The sequence below is a fragment of the Crocodylus siamensis genome, chromosome 3 (genome assembly GCF_052110815.1).
Source record: "Crocodylus siamensis isolate JL-2025a chromosome 3, ASM5211081v1, whole genome shotgun sequence".
NCBI classification, from domain to species: Eukaryota; Metazoa; Chordata; order Crocodylia; family Crocodylidae; genus Crocodylus; species Crocodylus siamensis.
Window position 1 is genome coordinate 232,664,053 of NC_143397.1, and position 23,603 is coordinate 232,687,655.

Sequence of the window (23,603 nt, forward strand, 5' to 3'; positions counted from 1 at the left end):
GCTATTATTTCCTAGAATTAATTAAGGATGTGACCATATGACAAATTTACTCTGGAACATTCTCATTTTACCATGGAGGAAAAGTCAAGTAAATACAGCACAGTATTTATTCCAGAGTAATACACCATTCTCTTGTGCAGCATTTCTTCTAATATTTCTATTAAGATGTCCTCAGTAGCAACTACTTTTGGCAGCTAACTTAAGAAAACCTTACTACAGATTAAATTTACTTAGAAATAAAATATAGGCTAAAATTCTCTAGAGTAAATGTCTTGTATCTGCATCCGAAATTATGTAGAAGGAATAAGATAGACAATAAATCTAGCCTCTTTCTGTTTGAGGCATGTCCATAGGTTGACAATGATTCCTTGGAGGATAAGACTCATTCTTATAGATGGTAAAACATCTCAACAGCAGAAACCATACTCTACATTTCTAAATGTGCTAGAAACCATAAAATCAGAGATAGGGGGAACCAGAATATTTACATTTAAGATTTGTTTGTTTAATTTTCTCTAAACATACTGTAACAAACATTTTAAACAAAGTCATTCATGGTAAATTATGTGAGGATCCTACCTTCTTGCTAGAGAGAATGTATATAGGGTTGACTTTTTCCTCATAACCATACAAATAATAGAAATGATTACAAGATCATTCACTGGCTGCCAAGCTAGCAAGAGGGGGTTCACAGCTAGGTTGGTAAGTCTCTCTCGTGCACTGAGCATGAATGCATGTGCATGAACATGCACATGATTTTCTACTTTAGGAAATGAAAAATGACCAATTTGTTATTTTATACTTAAGTTTAAATTATTCCTTTCCTAAGGTAGACAGGGAAGTCTTAAAATTCTATGCGTCTTCCTTTCTCCTGTTCCCACATGGGCACTCATAAAAAAATTATCTATAGGAAAAAACAAGCACAATATGCTTCACTAAATCAAATATGTAATAATTATTTTCTACATCTGGTTCCTCCTAAAGTGCTTACATCTATGTTTCAGTTGAGGTACTACTAATTCAGCCTACTAATACACAAAGATACATGTAAGTAAATTTGAAAAATCAAAACTTTGAGGCATCTACCATTAATACAGGCTAAATGCAAAAAATGAAATTAATGAATAGTCTGAATACCTCATAAACTGTGGAAAAAATATTTCCATTTTCAATGTTATGGGTTATTACGGAATTTTATAAAACACATACATACTCACATAATCCCTTAATATTAATGTTTTCATGAATAACTCCTTCCAAAATAATACATTTATATATATTATACATCACAAAATCCCCTAGCAGATGAGACTCTAGATCCATAAGCCAATGGGAGTTTTGATCTGGACTCCAATGGGCCTGCATTTTCCACCTCAGGTGCCTAAAATTAGATGCATAAATATATTTCCTTACTCTTAAAGATGCTAAAGATAAAATGTCAGTAACATTGGATGCTCTGTCAAACTGAAAATGAAGACACATTCAATTACCTATATTGATTTAACATAAATAAATCATTTGGAGAGGAGGTTTAGATTAGACATCCGTAAGAACTACTTCACAGTTAGGGCGGCTAGGAGCTGGAACCAACTTCCATGGGAAGTGGTGCTGGGTCCTGCCCTGAGGGTCTTTAAGAAGAGGCTTGATGCCTACCTGGCTGGGGTCATTTGAGCTATGAGAGACTGCGTGACCTGAACCTGTTCAGCCTTCACAAGAGAAGGCTGAGGGGGGCCCTGGTGACCATGTATAAAATCACTAGGGGGGATCAGAATGGTTTGGGAGAGACCTTGTTTCCCTTCGTGCCCCCTCACATAACAAGGAATAATGGTCATAAGTTGTTGGAGAGTAGGTTTAGATTAGACATCCATAAGGACTACTTCACAATTTGGGCAACTAGGACGTGGAACCAACTTCCAAGGGAAGTGGTGCTGGCTCCTACCTTGGGGGTCTTTAAGAAGAGGCTTGATGCCTACCTGGCTGGAGTCATTTGAACACAATTTTTCTCCTGCCCAGGCAGGGGGTCGGACTTGAAGATCTACAAGGTCCCTTCCAACCCTACTCCTATGAGTCTATGATCCAGAAGTTTACTTATGAATGAACGTGCCTTGTAGACATCCAATTTAGAAAACATTGGCCTAATTTGTACACCTATTTCTGAACCTAGTCACCAGAACAGAAGGAAACACCATCTCCTAAATGTGAAAATGTATCAAAAGATGTTTTTCACTTACTAATTGTGAAGTGTCTATGGTAGTATACATACTGAATACAGAATCGGGAAACTGAAGAAATTAAACTGAAGATATATGGAAAATGTAGAAGGTTTGTAAAAAGTGTGTTACCATGCTTATCCATGCTGTAAATCAGCAACTCCATGGACAATGACTACACATACAAGCAAATGAAAGCAGCTGACCACGTACCCACACACCTTGGCAGAGGTGCACTCCATACACGTCGGCCACCACCAAGACATATAATCTCCAAAGCTCCTTCTAGACGGTATCCAGATGAACAGGAGAATGTCAAAGTATCTCCCACCCCAAAGTTAAATCCTATTCTGTTACCAAACTGTGGAATCCCAGGGTCCTCACAAGGCTCCAGATTATATTCTGAAAACAAACAAAAAATTAATTTGAATGCAATGAGAACAAATGCTTTCTACCCGGCAACTATATTTGTTATACAGACTAATATTTTACTGATCATCAGTAAAACTTTTAGCTCCAAACACAAAATGAGTGCACATACTGTACACTGGTGATTCATCTACATTTTAAATTCAAACTATTAAATTGTTCAGAGCGTTTGTAAGATGCATAGCACAGCATGGTTTATTATTCTTATTAGAGCTATAAATGTCTCAGGCACATAAAACAAACTAAAATAATTGTACAGCATAAAACAATGACAGATTTCCTCATGGGCTAAATTGGGATATTGCTACTTAAAATCGGGCTTAGTCTGAATTTATTTTTCCTCCCTCAATAATGTTCCTTACAGGTTACTGTCATATTCTTTACAGCATACTTTACATGTCTCAGCAGACATTTAATTTAGTTTCTGTTTAGTTTTACTTCCTGAGATACAAAAAAAAGTAATTTTATTATTTAAATAATAATACCACTTTAAGCCTTAAACCTCCCTTTTTATAAACAGTAAATTTTATTTGCTTTATATAAATGGATCATTTAATTCCCTTACCGGAGAAAGAAATGTTAAATCCTTCATATGATATTGAAAAATCTGAAATAAACCGCAACTGAGCTCTGAAATTTCCATAGAGACCAGCATTGATTGGTGAAGGAAGTTCTGAGCCAGTCAGACGTGCCAGTGGCTGTGTGAAACTGCCATTTTCTGTGATTAGTAGGTAGTCATGATGATCTTCCAAATGAAAGGTGTAAAAGGTAAACTGCACTCCTATTAGAAAAAAAATTAGACTTACCTATCATGTCATTAACACAAATGCAACTATACCATTGATTACATTCATGCATTTAATTACAAATGGTGGCTCAGAAAATTAAGCTTGTCCCATTTCCTTAAAAATGAATATCCTTCTAGAGTTTAATAGGCTTAAAATGCATTTCTAGCAGGTCCTCTGATTTCATTACTGCATTTTACTTCTGCCTCATAGCTACCAGATGTGGATATTTGGTTTGGATAATTTATGGAAACACACTAATCTTTCCAGATAGAAATCAAATGATGTTTCCTTATCTACTTTAGTAAAGATAAAAGTATTACAAAATGTTTTGTAATGTTACCGAATGGTGAAACAGGGCAGTATATCTTTTTCTCGCTAGCGTTACATGAAGGCAAAACATTTTGGCTCAGATATTCTGGTAGGGTAGAGGCTGGGGGTTGTGATGTGCATCCTGTTTAGCCTGATTTATAATAGAAGGTGATTGCATGGTTACCTATAGCAACTCTTTGGCCCAGGCAGTAAAAGTAATGTAAGTAATTTGTAACGGTTAACACATCAAGCTGCATACACGTAACACTAATTCATAGCAGAGGTGAAGTAGAAATCAGCCATGCAGAGATATCCATGGAGAAAAACTGCTCCTATGAAATGTTAAGACATTGACACACGTTACACTTAAGATGTAATGGGTTATTCCGCCTTAAGTAGTGACCTGGCTACACGTTAATTCAATAAATGGTGTTATAAAAACAAGAATAACTTATATGTAATAACCTTGTTGTTGGTTCCTATCATACCTTTAACTGAACATATAGCCAGTGCTCCCAGCCTCCAGAGCACACAGGTACACAGATGTGTGCTCTGGAGGCTAGGAACACTGGTCAACTGATTTGGGCTCCCCTGGCTGTGGGCTTTGATTAACTGATGGATCTCCTAGCCATGGAAATTCACAATACTCCCTACCCACTTGGCTGAGAGCTCTGATCACTATGTGCTGCAATTTCCATCAGTGATAGGATTTCTCAGCTGCAGTGGTGGCAGCACTATGGGCTCCCATAGCTGGCAGCTCCAATAGGCTAACGGGGCTTCCAGCCACTGGAGCAAAGATTACTGGTGCAAGAGGAACCCAGGATCATGATCCCAGGATCCTCCTGCACTGACAATATGGTGTGATAGAATCTGATGCTTGATCCTACAGCTGCACCTCCTGTCATGCACATGTGGAATGACAGGAAGATTGATTGTTGGGATCATGCATCAGAACCCTTCACACCTTTTTTTAACATCTGCCATTGGCCTTAGTCAACAACTGCAAAACCACCATTAATACTGTAGCTTTTTTTTCTTTTTTCAATTTATTATTCCCTTGTTGAGGAAAAAATGCCATATTGATATTTCTGTTTTGGGGCAGCTTTTGAGGGAGGGGGATTGAGAGGAAGGAGGTTGTTTGACTACAGTTATGACAACAATAAAAACAGGAAAGAGAAAGAGGAAAAAGCTAAAATTTAAAACCTGCAGAAATTAAGGATCTGCTAATACCACGACGTTTCCAATTTTTTTTTTTTGAATATAAAAGAAACAGAAGGAAATCAAGGAAAGATGGTGCTGGTGCAACAGCATCAGTTACAGAGGAAGAGAGGATGCTGCAACCCTTTCAGAATTAATTTATGCTTGGGAAGAGGCAGCTGATGAAATGACACAGTAGCAGCAAACTTAGTTGCAAGGTAAGATGCTAACTTCTTCCTGTCCATTTTCAGAGGAACATGAAACATTCCTAATACTTGCATGAACCAAAGTACAACAGCCACCCAGTATATTCACTCTTTTTCCTAGGTAAATAATAAAAATATATACATATTTACACACTTTCCTTTATAGCTGCAGTGATCCCCAACATCTTATTGGACATCTGCATTATTCTCTGTACTCAAGTAAATTTTAAGACGATCAAGACTGGTACTCATAATCTTGTTGCTACTGGTAACCCCTTTATCTTGGTTGCCTAACCAATAACAGAGTGCAATATCTAATGGCTCCAGTGTTGCTTCATTGCAAGTTCTTTCTAGTTGGCTGCCCTATTTAGATAAACATTTGCAGCTCATCTCTTGATTTTTTTTCTATATCACAAGTTCTTCTCTTGCCTATTTAACAGGAAACCACTATAAATTATTGTTTGCCACCATTAATTATTCTCTTAACAAAGGAAGTGTTAAGTAGAGATGGGAATAGGCCAGTTAAACAAAATGAACTAGATCATAATATGAGGAATGGAGGGATTTATTTGAAAAACATTACCAACAGTTTAAATACAGCCAAAGGGAAGCTTGAACATGTAGGATGGTAGTGTATTCTATACAGCAGCAACACTGAATAAATATGTGGGGGTCAAGGACAGGTAACCAAGAATGCAAACTTCCAATACAACACTGTAGTGAAGAAAATTAATGCTATTCTTAGATATATGCACTTGACAGTATTAGGCCATGTGTAGACAAAATGAGGGCATGTGTGCACGACACTTTAAAGTGTGCTAAATACTTTTGCACTGCTTTAACCGTGTTGGTGTTTGCACACCTTGGTGGCACATTGCGCATTAATTCCAGCTACTTTAGGAAATTCAGTGGAGTAATGTGCCTTGAATGACTTGGAGCGCAGCAAACTAAAACTCTTTCAAGGAATTTTAGTTTGCTGCCTCTACAGTCATGGAGTGAAGCACTGGGCTCTGTGCAGCTCCACAGTTCTGCAGGAAGCCCTACAGGCAGCAGCTCGGGAAAGCAGCTCCACCCAAGAGAAGTGGCAAGCCTGACCTCCCCCACATCCCAGAGCCTGTCTGCTTGCCTGAGCTGCACAGGGGCCCAGTGCTTCCCTCCACGGCTGCAGTGCCTGTGGGTAGGTGCTGCGTAGGGGTGCACCACCCCTGACACGGAGGGAAACGCCATCCCAGCTACAGCCCAGGAACCGCTCTGTCTGCCGGCTGACAATATTGGGATTCTAATCCATTATCAAGACTCCTAGATGCTACCATAAGATACATGCATAAATATCTACAGTAAATATTCTAGCTCATCAATGCAAACATGATTTTGCATATGGAACATGACATACTGGATTGAAATAAATAAGTCTGAAATAAAAACAAAAATCTAGATCATTTACCTTTTCCATGGGTGACATCCACAGTCCATGTACAATTCAGTGAATTTGGATAAAGTTCAGGATAACCAGGTGATAAAATTGTTCCACTGGGTCCTCTAACATCTCCTCCACATAAAGCTAGGAATAACAAATGAACACATTAACACAATAAGCTATCGGATCCAGGCTGGATCAAGCTACATGGAACTTCCACTGCTCCCTGCTGCACATTGTAAGCACTTAGTGATGTAAAAGAGCTAAGAAGTCTATAAGCTCTATTTAAAGTATGTTGTATTTGTGAGTTATTTAACTATTCTAGATGCAGCATATTTCTAATCGTAAACAATATTTACACAAACTGAAAGATAACACAATCATTTCATTGCTGACATTCTTTTATTACCAAGTATTGAAAAATTGGATTTCAAGTTATGCCAATTATTTTCAGATAATTCCTTCTGAAAAAGGCATCCTTCTTATAGAAAAAATAATAATTTCTATTTTCAGAATTAGTACTGGCACTAAAAAAATTTTTAAAAAATTATGTTTTCAATGGGGAGAGAAAAGAACTGATGGATAAGAAGTGACAGCTTAGAATGAAAAGATGAGCTCAAGATTCCTACTTGGATTAGTTAAAACCCCATTGTTTCATCCTAAAAATGTTTAGAGACCCTTTCAGAACTGGTCAGGGTCAGATGAAAGGAAGTAACACACACATTTCCATAAGTCCTAGTCCCCTTTTTGTCCCGATAGTCTTTCCTTTAACTACAACAGAGGGTAGTCACAATTCTCCACTAATTGAAGACAGACATGTGAATAGAAGACCAAACTATCTTCAAGACCATCCCTTCCAGGTCTTGTTACTAGAAAGTTCAAATAGCATACAGAAAAACTTTGTTCATTTGAAAAGCAGGGGAATTAAAAATACCAACTTCAAAATAAATGGGTTTGAATTATCCAAATTACTATGGGTACATAGAAACTTAGTTCACCCATATATAGACCTTACACTTAGATGCACCTAAGAAGGGTTAGGTCCATATAAGTGCAAAAATTTCCTGCCAACCTTGACCAAACCCCCCTGTGGACACATTAATCCCCAATCTCATCCCCGATCATGTCAAACTGCCCCCAGTCCTGCCAACACTGTCACTTACCTCTCTGCCCCCAGGGTCCCACTAACCTTTTTGTTACGTTAGCTAGATGGGTGGTGCTAGGTCTGAGGGACTCAATCCAGCTCTACGGGGTTGTGCAGTCTAACCCTTAGCCATCTGTCTGGGGCAGTGATGGGACAGAGCAGCCCTGATCCGGGTGCATGAGCAGTGGAGACAGGATGGAGTTGCATGAAGCAGCCCTGATCCAGACATGTGGGGGAATGAAATGTGGTAAAGAAGAATGGTTGTAATCTGAATGCATGGAGAGCAGGGTAGAGTGGCGTGTCCCTGATCTGGATGCATTAGAGGATAGGTGGGGCAGATCAGTCCTAATCTGGATGCATAGTGGGCAGAAGGGACAGAGCAGCCCTGATCTGGGCATGCAGGGGGGTTAAATTATGGAGCAGCCCTGATCTGGATGAGTTCAGGGAAGAAGGGGAAGCATCTCATCCCCAATCTAGATGTGTCTATGTGTGTGTTAGGGGGAAGGCGGGAGACAGAGTATTTTGGCCCAGATCTGGACAGAAGATGAGGCAGGAACAACCTGGCCTAATCTGGATGTGTGGTGTGTGGGCTCTGTCCTGATCCCTCTGTATGAGCAAGGGCCTGGGTGAGGCTTGATCCAGCCACACAGAGCTTCCACTGCTCCCTGTGCCATGTTTTCTTACCTGTGGGACTAGAAAATGGCTTCAAATGTCAAAGTAGCTGTCTTTTGAATTATCCATATCTTAAGGCATACAAAAAACTAACCTTTCAGCTGGGGAGTGATAATATCTTCAAAGTATGTTCAATATTTGAACTATCTGAGCTAACTAACAAGATTTTCCTGTATAGTGGCATTCACTATAGGGGGAGTGAAGGATAATATAAGTGCCCATCTTCCCTCAGAATATAAAATATGCACCTCTTCTGCCAATTGGCAATGGTGGTTTGTTAGCAGTTTTGGATATTGGATAGTTAGTAGTTTTACAATGACTAGTGCCTAGTCACTGGAAGATTATATGTTTTTTAAGTTTGAGTTTTCACTAGTCATCTGACCAGAGCAGTCCACTTTAATTGCACCCTCTCCCCATAAAAATCTTTATTTAAATCTCAGGTGAATGCATAGTAACTCCTGAGAGAAAAAAATTATACATGATTTTATCAGTGAGACAGTACTATACATTTTAGAAATATTATTTCACTTTTTATCAGGGGCATGCCCATGCACAATAGATGTTACTCTAAGCAGTAATTTTTTTACAGCAGTTTCTGAATTTACAGAATTCTCACAATATAACTCAGAAATATTATAAAGCAAGACATCAGTTTCCAAGGCAATTTATTAGGCTGCAAATTAAAGGTATTTATCCCTTTCTTTTTTCTTGGCCTAATTACATTTGGTATATAAGGATTATATTTAAGATGATCCCAGGATTTTAGAAAACAGTCAACTCTTTCCTTCTGTCACTAGATTTCATTTAACCAACATAGATTTTTTTTTCAGAAAAGCTGTTTGCAATTCTTAATTAACATTAGCAGCTCTTCCAAATTAATTAACATGAAATCTCCCTTGTCAACCCCACATAATCAAACTCTCAGACAGTGTCCTTTCAGAATAATCTGTACTGGCTTCAATGATGGTTTCTCATAGTCTGCATTTTAATGTGAAAGAGAATTCAATACCACAGTTGCTAACAATAAGGTTTTCTCTTTGGTTCACTCTCATGGAAATCCCATGCTTTAATGTGATTCCAAAACTAGTTCCAATATTTGGCACTGCAATTGCCTCAAGAAGCAACAGAGGCATATTTGTGTGTGTCTACACGTGTATGGAATCAAAGCAGCTGTACTGATCTTCCAGTGAAGTAATAACATTTGGGAGATTGAAGCCAAAATGTGGCTAGATACAGCAGGATTAGTGTCCAAACTTAGATTTGGTAACACTGAGATATTCCAGGGTGCAACTTGTCAGTGAACTTGGCACAGCTAGGCTTGTCTTCTATTTCACTATGTATGTTGGGTAGAATCCAGTAGAATGCAGATTGATACAGGTTTTACTAGTGAGCAAGATCCATTAAGATGCAGGTTTTACCATTTTTCATAATTCCATGAAAAAGTAGCTAACCTACATACATTTAATGTAAGTAGCCAAAACTCAATAGTTAAACCAATGCTTAAGCCTCTTGTTGAACCAATGTCCAGAGTGAGGGGAAACACCCTAGGGAGTTTACCTGAAAACTCTTTCTCACTTTCCTTCACTGTAAGCTTAGTAAGAGGAAGCAGGTAAAAGAGAACCAATTCAGGAGTAAGGTGCAGCAAGCAGGCCAGCTGACAGCAAAGTTTTCTAGGAAAGGTCTGCTTGGAAGGAGAGGCAGGAAGAAAGAGGTGGGGGATTAAGAGACCTAGAGAAAGGATTGCAGGAAGTCACAATGTTAGAGTCAATGCCACTTCCAGTTATTCTTCCTCTTTTTGTACCTGGGAGGTATCTATCCGGGCAGGACTGCTCACCTGTCAAGGCTTCTACCAAGGTCCTAGTTTGGCACTGTGGAGATTGTAGCTTGCAAGTTCCTTCCTGTGACAGACATATAGGGGAATGCCTGCAATGTTAGCAGTGCCTCCTGGTAGTGTACCTCAGGAAGCAGACAAGAAAGCTACAGGAGGAGGTGGCAAGGCTCCAAAGCATCCTCTACCATGAAGACTTCATTGATTTAGTGGTAAGGAGACCTCCAGGACTGTGGAGGAAGGACTACCAGAGACAGAGCTAGAGAAAGAAGAGGAAGGTGGAAGCTGAAAGCTTATGACCTCTAGCAGCAAGCAGAAATCTTCATTTCCACCTGCAACAGTTTCCCTGGAGAAGAGATATGGAGTCCTAGCAAATGAGGATTAACATGTTCCATTGGTGAAAGGGTATCAGGCATCCTCAAGGGTGGGAGGATCGAGACCATTGCCACTAAGAGGAAGCAATGGGTGGTGGTGGTTGTGGTTAAAAACTCCCTTCTATGGGAGCCTGGAGCCTAGAACCAAGTTCTCACAGAAGAGTTACTGAGATTCATCTGGCCCTCTTATGTGAGATCACCTGTGTGAGCACCAATGGTATTCCAGGGGTGACCCTGAGAAGATCAAAATGGGCAGATGAAATGGGTAGCTGATAACCTGATGGTGTTTAACACCAAAAAATTCAGGGTTCTCCACCCTGGGGGGAAAAACCTGCAGCATCCTCATAGGCTTAGCAGTGCTGCACTGGCTAGCACTACAGATGAAACAGACTTCGGGGTCATGACTGACCACAAGATGAACATGAGTCTTCAATGTGATGATGCAGTTAGTAAAGTGAGCAAAACGTTGGCTTGCATCCATAGATGTTTCTCAAGCAAATCTTTGGACGTCATTCTCCCATTGTACTTGGCCTTGGTGAGGCCACACCTAGAGTAGTGTGTCCAGTTTTGGGCTCCAGAATTCAAAAAGGATGTGGAGAAGCTTGAGAGAGTACAGAGGAGAGCCACGTACATGATCAGAGGTCTGGAAAACAGACCTTATGATGACAGGCTGAGAGCCATGGGACTCTTCAGCCAGGAAAAATGCAGGCTCAGGGGTGATCTGGTGGATACCTGTAAGTTTATCGGGGTGCTCATCAGGATCTGGGGGAACATCTCTTCACCAGAGCACCCCAAGAGATGACAAGATCGAACAGTCACAAACTCTGCTACGACCGATTCAGGCTGGACATAAAGAAGAACTTCTTTACTGTCTGCACCCCCACGGTCTGGAATAGCCTGCCACCAGAGGTGGTTCAAGCACCTACACTGAACGCCTTCAAGACACATTTGGGTATTTATCTTGCTGGGATCCTATGATCCCTGCTGACTTCCTGCCTCTGGGGCAGGGGGCTGGACTCGATGATCCTTCAGGGTCCCTTCCAGCCTGAATGTCTATGAAATCTATGAAAAGTGATTACAGGGCTCTGGGTGCAAAGGTGAAAGGGGCAGGGGCTCAGGTTTTCCCCTTGATCTTTTAAGTCAAAAGGAAGAGCCTGGGCAGGAGCTGATATATTCTGCAGATCAATGGATAGATGTGCAGGTGGTATCACCAAAAGGGCTTTGACCATGGGATATTGTTCCAAGAAGAAGGATTGCTAGGAATAGATGAGGTCCAACTGAAGAAGCGAGGGGGAATAACTTTGAAGACAGGTTCACTAACCTAGTGAGGAGGACTTTAAATTATGTCTGTCAGAGGATGGAGACCACAGCCCTGAGGTAAGTGGAGAAGCATGGAACCTGGCGGAAGCACAAGCAGGAGGATGTAACAGGGGAGGCCTTCTCATTCTTCTTGAAAAAGTAGGCCAATTGGCTAACTACTTCAGCTAGCTATACATAAATGCACAGAGCCTGGGAAACAAGCACGAAGAACTGAAAGTCCTTGCAGTCATGGAACTATTCCAGTTATGGAAATTACTGGAATAACAGAGACTTAGTGTAATAGCGCACATGACTGGAGCACTGTCACAAATGAGTACAAACTATTCAGGAAGGACAGACAGGGGAGAAGAGGATGAGGAGTTGTGCTTTATGTAAAAGAGCTATATGATTGCTCAGAACACCAGTTGAAAAATTCTGGGTTAGGGTTGGGGAGGGAGGGGAGGAGCAACAAGGGTGATGTTGTGACGGGTGTGTGCTATAGACCACCAGAACAGGAGGATGCCCACATAGATGACTTTATTCAAATAGCCTAGTGGAAGTTTGCAGATCACAGGCCCTGGTGCAAGTGTTGGAGAAAACAACTAGGGGGCAGGTTCCTCTTGATCTTCTGCACACAAACAAGGAAGAATTGGTGGGGAATAAAGAACCAAATGGCATCTTGGGTAGCAGTGACCATGAAATGATTGAGTTCAGGACTCTGAGGTAAGAAAGGAAGGAATTTGACTTTTTAGCTACGTTATTCACGGGTTCAGGGTACACAAAGTTGGCCCTTCTGGGATCCAGGTCCAATATACAAAGTAAAGACAAACAAATTACCATCAAACTAAGAGCACCATGCCATTACATTCATAATATCACACCATGACAAACACCTTTGCTGTGTTACACATCATACCTAACATGCTGTTATGTGGTCGGGACACCAGCCCTCTATAAAGAAATGATTCCTACCCTGCTCTATCCAATCATACACCTGACAACACCTTCCCACACAAAGAAAAAAGCAAAAAGCAGCCTGGTGAGGGCCCAGGGCACGGCACAAGCTGGGAGTAGCAGTCTGACACCAAGCCTGCCTGGTCACCCAAACTGGTGATGACATCAGAGCATGTATTAAAGACAGCTGTCCTCCACATGGCACAGTGCTCCCTCAAGGGCCCAGTGTCCCTCAAAGGTGGGCACTGTGCACTGGAGCACAGTGTGCTCAAATTCCAGTGAGAGGCGCACCCACACCAAAAATCCACAGGACACCATTTGAGCCAGTCCCAGCAAGCCAGATGCAGTGCCTCTTGAAGGTGACTGTCTTGGCCTGACCCAGTAGAAAGTTGGCCGGGCAGATGGTGCCTTGCTCAGCGCCCCCGTACAGTTAGGAGCACGTGCAGGTGGTCTCTGAGAGGCTCCTGCCCAGCACCTGCAGCAGCGGCTTGTGGGCAACTAAGAGCAGCCAGAGGCGGGGACAGTCAAGGAAGGCATGAGAAAGTTTCTCCTCAATGCCCCCAGGGCAGAAGGGGCAGGCCATCAAGGTGGCTGGGTCAAAGTGGGATGCAAACATACCAGTGGCTAGCATGCTGTGCAGCAACTGCCACTGCAGGTTGCCGGTCTTGTAGGTGGTCATATCTCCTGGAGGAAGGTGATGGCCAGCTGCTTCTGGTGCAGGAGCATCAGGATGGCCTCCCATTCCACCAGATCTCAACAGCCATTGATGTAAAAGTGCAATGGTTGTAGCTGCCATGGGTATGGGACAGGAAGAGTGAGCACCCAAGAACAGAGCAAAAAAGCAGAGACAAGTTGGGGAAGGCCTATCATGCCCTACTCTACTCCAAGGACCCCCTCCCAGCCCCACTCATCTCTCACCCACTGTGTGAGCTTCTCCAGATGGAAAGCTGTTTGCCGAGTGTCTAGATCCTATTACATAAGTTTGGCCACAGCTCTGGCAGCCTTGACAGAGAGTTTAGGATCTGCGCACCACTGGGTGATGCACCCTGCTACATTCTTCTGTCCTTTAGTCTGTTTCAAAGAGGCCAGGAGACCCCCATAGTTGGGGCCAACCCAGGGGGGTCTGCCAACATGGGCTGGACATTTCTGACAGAAGCACGGTGCGGCTGCACGCCTGGTGGGAGCTCACCCACAAATGCAGTATCTACACCCTCAAGGCAGGCTATGGTGCCTCTCATTGTCCTGTGAGGTCCCCTTTACTTTCCTCTCTTTGTTCTTCTTCTTCCTAGTGGCAGGTGGCCCACCCTTCATAGGGGATGGGCCAGACTACTCCTGGCCCCTCTCCCCAGGGCCAGCCGCTTCAGACAAGGCTGCAGTGGAGGGCAGCTGGAAGGAGGTCTGAGCCCCATCATCCAACAGGGCCTTGGCGCCACAGTCATTGGCCACCCAGCCTCCTCATCCAGGGTGGTCAGGGTAGGCAAGGTGAAAGTGGAGGCATCAGCCTTTCCACCTGGTGGGGCCTCTGCACTGGGGGGGGGGGAGGGGGTGGACACCATAAGGGAAAAGGGTAAGGGAGAGGGCTGGGGAGTAGTCCCAGCCCCTCCACTGGATGGTACTCTCACACCAAACACCCCACCCTCAGATGGAACAGGGGTGAAACAAGGTTGGGAAGAGCTCCCAGCCTCCCTGGGTGGGGCCTGCATCCCAGAATTGGATGCGCCATCAGTTGGTGCTACTGCAGTCACTGATGTTCTGGCCACTTTTACCCATGGGCACTGGGCTGCTAGGTGGGAAGAGCTACCACACTGGAAATATGTGGTCTCCCCTAAGGGAAAAATAAATCATAAACCTCAGCCCTTCAAACATGAGGTTCAAGGAGTGAAGCAGAGATAGCAGGCCCTCCCTGAAGAGCATGAAAACCTGCGTTTGAAAAGGCAGGACATACTTTAGCTTTGGGCCCTTACTTCCAATCATCAGTCAGTTAAAGGGACTCATAGGAACCTCATAGGGCTCAGGTTCCTTGGCCAGTCGGTCACCTGTGGGGGCATGTTGGAAATCACCACTCTCACTGCCTGCATGCCTAGGGGCATGACAAAATAGTGTATGCCCATAATGTCCAGGCCCTCTGCACAAATCCTGTTGACCAGGGTGGAAGTGCTCAGGTAAATCACTGGGACTGTGTTAACACGAGTTGCATAGTGTATGTTACGCTGTCCCAGGAAATCAGCTAGGGCACCTACGCAGACCTCAACCCTGACATAGGGAGGGATGTGAACCCTCAAGCCATGGGTAATGGTGAGGTCTTAGAGGCATCCCCATGCCAGCTGCTGGGTGTAGGAGCAGCCATTTCTGGTAGGACAAGGCTAATGTCAAAATCCAAGGCTAAGGGAATGAAGAAACAGTTTTGTATATTAACTACAAAGATAAGTGTCTGGGAATGCGGCAAAAAAAGACGAAACTAAAAAGTTAAGTTTCTGGAGGGGAGGGGAGAAGGGAGAAAATGAAAGTGCCAGGAAGGGGTTTATAGTGGTTAGGAATAAAGCAGAAACAGAAAAGAAAAGAAAAGAAAAGAAAAGAAAAGAAAAGGGGGGATTAAGATCACCCCTCAAAAGGCAAGATACATAAAAAGATAACTCCCTGCAACAGACAAGCAGAAAAGAAAGGAAGAAATATAAAGAAACAGTAAGAAAAAAGCTGTAAAGTAGCAACTTGCAGACAAAGAAACTGGAAGAAAGGGGGAGGGGACAAAAAGAGGAGAAAAAGAAGAAAAAACACTGCAAAAATCTAAGAAAAAGATCAGAAAGGGAGATAAACAGAAGCAAAAGACCTTTAGATAGGAAAAAGAAGAGATAGGAAGCCAGGGAATCTTACATTCAGGATCGCCCCACACAGCTCCAAGTGAGACTAGTCCAAAGTGTCCAAAGCAGGAGGAAGGAAGGAAGGAGAGCAATAAAGACTCTCAGAAAATTAGGCTTTGACTGATTCAGGGAACAGAAGGGCAGGATCCCCTGAGAGGCCAGTCTGTGAGGAAAAGGACTCCAGGAAACCTGGTTGTATTTTAAAGAAATTTTACTGAGGTAACAGGAACAAACCATCCCAAATGAGCAGGAAGACTAGCAAGTATGACTAGCATGACTTCACAGGGAACTCTTCAGTGAGATAAAACACAAAAATCCAAGCTTACAGGAAATGGAAACATGGGTAAACAATGAAGGAGGAGTATAAGAGTATTGCTCAGGCAGGCATGAATTAAATCAGGAAGGCCAAAGCACAACTGGAGCTGCAGCTAGTAAGGGTCATGAAAGGTAATGAGAAGGGTTTCTACAAAGATTTCAGCAACTAGAAAGATCAGGGAAAGTATGTGTCCCTTACTAAATAAGGGAGGCAACCTAGAGACAGATGACACAGAAAAAGCTGAAGTATTCAATGCATTATTTACCTCAGTCTTCACAGGCAAGGTAAATGCCCAGACTACTGCACTTGGTAGCACTGTTTGGGGAAGAGGTGAGCAGCTAACGATGGTGAAAGAACAGGTTAGGGACTATTTAGAAAAGCTGGATGTGTACAAGCCCATGGGGCTGGACACGATACACCCAAAGGTGCTGAGAGAGTTGGCCAATGTGATTGTAGAGCCCCTGGTCATTATCCATGAAAACTCAAGGTGGTTGGAATTGGTCCAGGGTGATTGGAAAAGGGCAAATATTTAAGAAAGGGAAGAAGATGGATCTGGGGAACTACAGACTGGGCAGTATCACCTGTGTCACTGGAAGAATCATGGAGTAGGTCCTCAAGGAATCTATTTCTAAGCACTTGGAAGAGAAGAAGGTGATTAGGAAGAGTCTGTGTGGATTCACCAAGGGCAATTCATGCCTGACCAACCTGATTGCCTTCCTATGATGAGGTGACTAGCTCTGTGGATGCAGGAACAGAAATGAATGTGAGACACCTTGACTTTAGCAAAGTTTTTGTTATGGTCTCCTACAACATTCTTGTAGGCAAACTAAGGAAGTACAGGTTGGATGAATGGACTGTACAGTGGGCATAAAACTGGCTACTTGTGAGGCTTAAAGGCTTACTAGTAAAACACTGGAACAGGTTACCCAGAGAGTTTGTGGAATCTTCATCCTTAGAGGTTTCTAAGACTTGGGTAAACAAAATATTGGCTGGGATTATATAGTTGGAGATGGTCCTGCTTTGAGCAGGGGGTTTCACTAGATGACCACCTGAGGTACTTTCCAAACCTAAATTTTCAATGATCAGCTTGGAAATTCCATTTCTAATACACTTTATACTATGCTGGAACAATCCATAAATGTTAGCAGCTGGCTCATGAGAGCTCTTGTACTTAATCATCACCCCTCCAATGCACCATCTCTTGAATAATCCAGCACCAACATTTCCTTTTTAGGCACCATAATCACTATCCAGAGTGGTAAAATATAGACTGCCATATACAAGAAACCCATGGACAAACATACATATTTGCATAGAATCAGCAATCACCCTAAACACACAAAGAAAGCTGTTAAAAATACCACTGAATTTGCACTGAGAACACCCATGATTGTCACCTCACAAATCTCAAAAGGTTTTTCATTCAACAAGGATACTTCTCTAGAGAGAGAGATGACACTTTTGAGAGAGCCACCTGGAAACCACATGAAGAACTGCAACAATACAGAAAGAAAATCCCCATGAATTGCACACCACTAGTTATGGCATATCATCCCTCCCTTGAACCTATACAGAAAATCCTCAAACAATTGCAACCCATACTAGAAAACAACCTAATTCTTAAAGAGATCTTCTCAGAACCACCCAACCTAGCCGTTAAAGAAGCACCAAACCTCACCAACCTCATCACCACAAGCAAACTTTCTATGGCCCAAAACACCAAATGGATCCAGACTATACCATGACAAGAAATGTAAAACCTGCCAACACAACTGGACCACCCCACAATAACCACACTCCACAGCAGCACCATCAGCATTCCTGGATCTTACAGCTGCACCTCCAGAAATGTGATATTTCTCATCCAGTGCACCAAATGCCCTGATGGAATATACATATGAGGGACCAAACAACAACTGTGCACTTGAATGAACGTGCACTGGAAATTTTTCAAAGACAAAAATACCCAATTACCTGTGGGGGCACATTTCTCACAAGAAAACCACTCTCTGCCCAATCTCTGAGTTCTAATTCTCAAGGGGAATATATAAAACACCTCTTTCAGATGAGCCTAGGAACTTCATTTCATCAACCTACTGGATACAAAAAAATTATGGACTAAATATGATTTATGACGCATTATAATATTATAATGGCTGGCATCCCCCAACCTCCTGGCCTGTGGGAGCTGCCCAGCAAGGCCTGGGGGGGCAGGGATTGGGGACCCCCACACCTGTCCTGCAGGTGCCCGCCTTAGGGCTCTGGAGGCATGGGTGAGGGAGCTCCAGGAGGAGGTTAGCAGGCTGAGGGGAATCAGGGAGGCAGAGGAGGAAATTGACAGATATTTTCTTTCCCTGCAGGGTTGTACGACCAAGGAGGATGCACCTCAAGATGAGCCCTCCACTGCTAAGTGGAAGACGGTCACCTCCCGTGCCAGGGCTGCTTGAGACACAGCAGCACCAGTTCCTCCAGTCTGGCTGGAGAACAGGTATGAAGCCCTGGCAGCCCTGCAGGAGGAGGAAGGGACCCCTCAGCACGCGAAGTATACTGCCTACCTGGAGCGAGGTTTCAGGACGTGGAAGGGATGCTCCAGACCATAATCCAGCCCACTGATTATTACCCCATGGTCCTAGTCCATGTGGGCACTAACGATGAGGCCAGGAGGAGCCCCGATCTCCTGATAGAGGATTAGCACGCTCTGGGGTGCGTGCTGAAGGAGATGGGTGCACAGGTGGTTTTCTCTTCTATCCTGCCAATGAGTGGATGAGGCAGACGGCATGAAACGTGCATCGTGGAGACCAACTGGTGGCTACAGGAATGGTGCTCCGAGGAGGGCTTTGGCTTCCTCAGCCATGACTGGCACATCACGACAAGAGACATGCTGGGATGGGATGGGCTCCACCCTTCCCCTAAAGGTAAGCGTGTGTTCTCTTCTAGGTTGGCGGACTTCCTCCGGCGGGTTTTAAACTGGGCTCATTGGGGGAAGGGGAAGATGAGGGCGGAGGAAACATCAGACTGCCAGACCAAACAGCACCCACAACTACAGCCCAGCCCAGCCCAATGAGCAAAGTGAAAAAACAGGTAAGAGATAGGGGCCAGGGTAACGCTGGGACTAGGGGGTCAGTACACACACCCACAGGAGGCCTCAAATGCTTCTACACAAACGCTTGTATTATGGGCAACAAGCAGGAGGAACTCACCCTCCTGCTGGCTGACACCAGCCCGGACATAGTGGGGATTACGGAAACGTGGTGGGACACAACGCATGATTGGGCAGTGAATGTCAAGGGCTATAGGCTGTACAGGAGGAACAGGATAGGAAAGAGAGGTGGGGGCATGGCGCTCTATATTAAAGACGAATACACATCCTCGTCAATTAGCAAGGAGTCAGGGGAGGGGCACTATGAAGTGCTTTGGGTTAGAGTACAAGGCAGTCGAGGGGAAAGAGACTTAACAGTTGGCGTCTACTACAGACCTCCCAACCAGGGAGAAGAGCTTGACCAGGAATTCTTGGGTCAGCTCACAGAGGTAGTGAAGGCTAAGGATGTGGTAGTCATGGGGGACCTGAACTTCCCGGACATCTGCTGGGAAGAACAGTCAGCCAGGTCTGAATGCTCACGTAGGTTCTTGGCCAGAGGGCAGGACCTCCATCTAACCCAGGAGGTGCACAGCCCCAGCAGGGGAGATGCCTTGTTGGACCTAGTGCTGGCCAGGGGTGATGACCTGGTGAGGGGGCTGCGGGTGCTCGACCACCTGGGCGACAGTGATCATCGCCTGCAAAAATTCACCATCCAGTGCAAGGTGGCAAAGGCAGCAGCCCTAGATTTTAGGAGGGCAGACTTCAACGAGCTAAGGAGGATAGTTGGAGAAGCGCTGAGGTCCCGGAGGGGAGGGGAGACAGGTGTCCAAGGAGAGTGGTCGCTCCTTAAGGAGACGATCCTCCAAGCCCAAAGGAAGGTAATCCCAACGAGGATCAAAGGGAGCAGGAGAGCACACAAGCCCCCATGGCTCACCAAAAGCATCCGGGAATGTCTCCTTGCTAAAAAGGAGGCTTACATCCAATGGAAAGAAGGGGTCATCACCAGGAAGGACTATTCTGTAGTTGCTCGGGGATGTAGGGGGGTAGTTAGGAAGGCCAAGGCAGAGATGGAACTGGGACTAGCTTCCCAGATTAAGGACAATAAGAAGTCCTTTTTTAAATACATAGGGGGTAAAAAGAAGGTCCCAGGTAATGTGGGGCCCTTGCAGGACGACATGGGTAACTTGGTCGTCACACCAGACGGCAAAGCTAACATGTTTAACGATTTCTTTGCCTCTGTCTTCCTAAGTAGGGACCAGAACAGCCACCTCCCTGCTGAGCCCTCCTCGGGCCCTGGGGGAGGCACACCTGGGCCATGGGTTAGTGAGGATTTAGTTAGGGAGCTTCTGGAGGGGTTGGACGTATTCAAGTCAGCCGGCCCTGATGATCTCCACCCTAGAGTTCTAAAGGAACTGGCCGAGGTCATTGCAAGTCCCCTGACACAACATTATGAGCACTCGTGGTGCTCTGGTGAGGTACTGGAGGATTAGAAGAGGGCCAACGTGGTCCCCATCTTCAAAAAAGGCAGGAAGGAGGACTCGGGAAACTATAGGCCTGTTAGTCTTACCTCGAACCTAGGCAAGCTGTTCAAGAAAATTATGCTGGCACACATCCATGAGGGGCCAGCAAAAGACTGCATGCTTAGCAGCAACCAACACGGGTTCATCAGTGGCAGGTCCTGTCAGACCAACCTGGTGGCCTTTTACGATCAGATCACCAGATCATTAGATGAAGGGGTAGCAGTGGATACAGTCTTCCTGGACTTCCAGAAGGCTTTCAACACTGTCTCTCACCCCATTCTCATTAAGAAACTGGGGGGCTGTGGTGTAGACACCCACACAGTCAAATGGGTCGCCAACTTGCTGGAGGGCCGCACCCAGAGGGTGGTAGTGGATGGGTCCTTCTCAACCTGGAAGGACGTGGGCAGTGGGGTTCCGCAGGGCTCGGTCCTCGGGCCCGCACTGTTCAACATCTTCATCAGTGATTTGGACGAGGGGGTAAAAAGCACCTTGTTCAAATTTGCTGATGACACTAAGATGTGGGGGGATGTGGGTACACTGGAAGGATGCAACAGGCTACTATCGGACCTAGACAGGTTACAAGGGTGGGCGGACAAGAATAGGATGGGTTTCAACACAGACAAGTGCAAGGTGATGCACCTCGGGAGGAACAACCAGCACCATACCTACAGGTTAGGGAACTCCCCTCTTGTCAGCACGGAGGCGGAAAAGGATCTGGGGGTTATCATTGACTCCAAGATGAACATGGCCCGGCAGTGTGGAGAGGCAGTTAGGAAGGCCAACCGCACCTTGGCATGCATCCACAGATGCATCTCGAGCAGGTCCAAGGAGGTGATCCTCCCCCTCTATGTGGCACTGGTCAGGCCGCAGCTGAAGTATTGTATCCAGTTCTGGGCGCCGCACTTCAAGAGGGATGTTGACGGCATCGAGAGGGTCCAGAGGAGGCCACTCGTATGATCAGGGGACAACAGGGAAGGCCCTATGAGGAGAGGTTACGGGACCTGAACCTGTTCAGCCTCCAAAAGAGAAGGCTGAGGGGGGATCTTGTGGCCTGTTATAAACTAGTCAGGGGGGATCAGCAGGCATTGGGGGAGTCACTGTTCCCCCGAGCACCGCCAGGAGTGACCAGGAATAATGGTCACAAGCTGGCAGAGGGTAGGTTTAGGTTAGATATCAGGAGACGCTACTTCACGGTCAGGGCGGCTAGGGTCTGGAACCAGCTTCCAAGAGAAGTGATGCTGGCTCCTACCCTGGGGGTGTTTAAGAGGAGGTTAGATGCACTTTGACCCCAGTACTCTTTCCTGCCGTGGCAGGGGATCGGACTAGATGATCTGCTCAGGTCCCTTCCGACCCTAGAAACTATGAAACTATGAAATTATAATCTGCCTAACATGTGATATCCCAGGTAACCTCTCTACTTTTTACCAGCTATAATCTCATCACCAGGTCTACATTCCCCTCCCACCCCCACCTGTCTCTCGCCCATTGACTGTTTCAATTTACTTTTTCACTGACTGGCTTTCTCACATGCATACTGGTCCCTGGCTTCCATTCCATCCAGGAAGAGCACACACCAATTGCAGATGTTTCCTCAGTCTGATGAAGGGTGTTTGCACCTGAAAGCTTGCAATGAAGAATTTTCCCAAATATTTTATTTGGTCTAGTAAAAGATAAATCAGACTTACCCAAAGAACCTTGTCTGCCTATGTCCTTAGACCAACATGGCTACAGCCTATACCCTTGTACTTAAGACATAGCTTATTGTAGCATTTTGAGACCTACTTGGAATATTTCCCTGAAAAATCTAAGAGGTTTGAGAATACTAGTTGTCCCTTCCCTTTCTCCCAAAGTACTTTTAAAGGAGCTCACTATGTGTTACACAGCTTTCTTAAAGTGAGCCTCTGATTGTCTTTGAAGTTCAGTGCTAGTTTTTCTCTGCTGAAAACTCTCTGACTACACTTACATTTTTTTTTTTTGTCTAGGTCCATTTATAGTCTCAGTGCTGTTTCCCATAACTGAACAAACTCCTTTACATTTGCTTAGAACTCTCAGAGCAAGGTGTTATCCGTGTACTGTATTTCATTTCATTCTAATGCTTTCTGTCTCAAAGAGCAAAAGGAAGAACTTAAGAACCAGTTAGGATAAAGGAACAAGGAAGACAAGTGTCAGCATGTGACCTTTAGAAGGAGAAGCATCACAGTTCAGGAAAAATAGATAACTGTAAGTAACTACTCTTGGGTTCTATGATGGAAATTACCAGCAAGAATGCCTCAGAAACACCAGATGGCAGGCATCAGAGTCAGAAGGCAGGAGTTGCATGATACTAGGGAAAGAAGTTCCATGATTACCATACTGAAGAATATGAGGGGAAGGAAGTGGAGGCTGGTGCCAAGGACTTCTTCCTGAGGAAGACAGAGGTACCCTTTTGTTATTCAGACTGGAATCTTGTGAAATATTCTGCATGCCTAAAGTCTCAATTCAGGACATCACAGAGACATTTCTGGAACTTATCGGTACCTCAGACCACTAGCCTTTCTTGCATGTCAACCTGGGCAAAGAGATTAAAGATGGGCATGGTGGCAGTTTTCAAATATCTGAAAGACTGCCATAAAGGGAGAAAAAACTTTTTACTCATGTTGCAGAAGGCAGGAAACAAACCAGTAGGTTTATAGTTGCAGTAAGGCAGGTTTATATTGAATCTACAAAAAATCTTCCTAACTGCATGAAGAATACAACAATGGAATGAAGTGCACACATAGAAGAATAAAATCATAAAGCAGTTGGACTGGAAGTGACCTCAGGAGATTATCTAGTACAGCCTCCTGCTTAAGGCAAGATCACAACTAAACTGAGTCAAGTGCCTCTCTAGGTAGCCTGTTCCAATACTTAACCATCCTCAGAGTGAGAAAATTCCTAAATTTCCTCTGCTGTAACTTGAGGCCATTGCTCCTAATCCTGCCTTTAGTCCAGCCACAGAGAATAATCAATTTCCAACCGCTTTAT

General features: G+C 44.3%; 1 protein-coding gene across 4 annotated transcripts in view; it reads right to left on the minus strand.

The window, feature by feature from the left end:
• Nucleotides 1-23,603, minus strand: part of CSMD3 (CUB and Sushi multiple domains 3) — a 1,311,906-nt gene that overhangs the window by 454,413 nt on the left and 833,890 nt on the right. For all 4 annotated transcript variants that reach the window (XM_090040525.1, XM_090040524.1, XM_090040523.1 and 1 more), the window contains 3 exons: nt 6,584-6,700; nt 3,205-3,420; nt 2,424-2,612 (listed from right to left, as the gene is read on the minus strand). In XM_090040525.1, the coding sequence (XP_089896651.1) occupies nt 2,424-2,612; nt 3,205-3,420; nt 6,584-6,700 (522 nt within the window). The remainder of the gene's footprint in view (nt 1-2,423; nt 2,613-3,204; nt 3,421-6,583; nt 6,701-23,603) is intronic.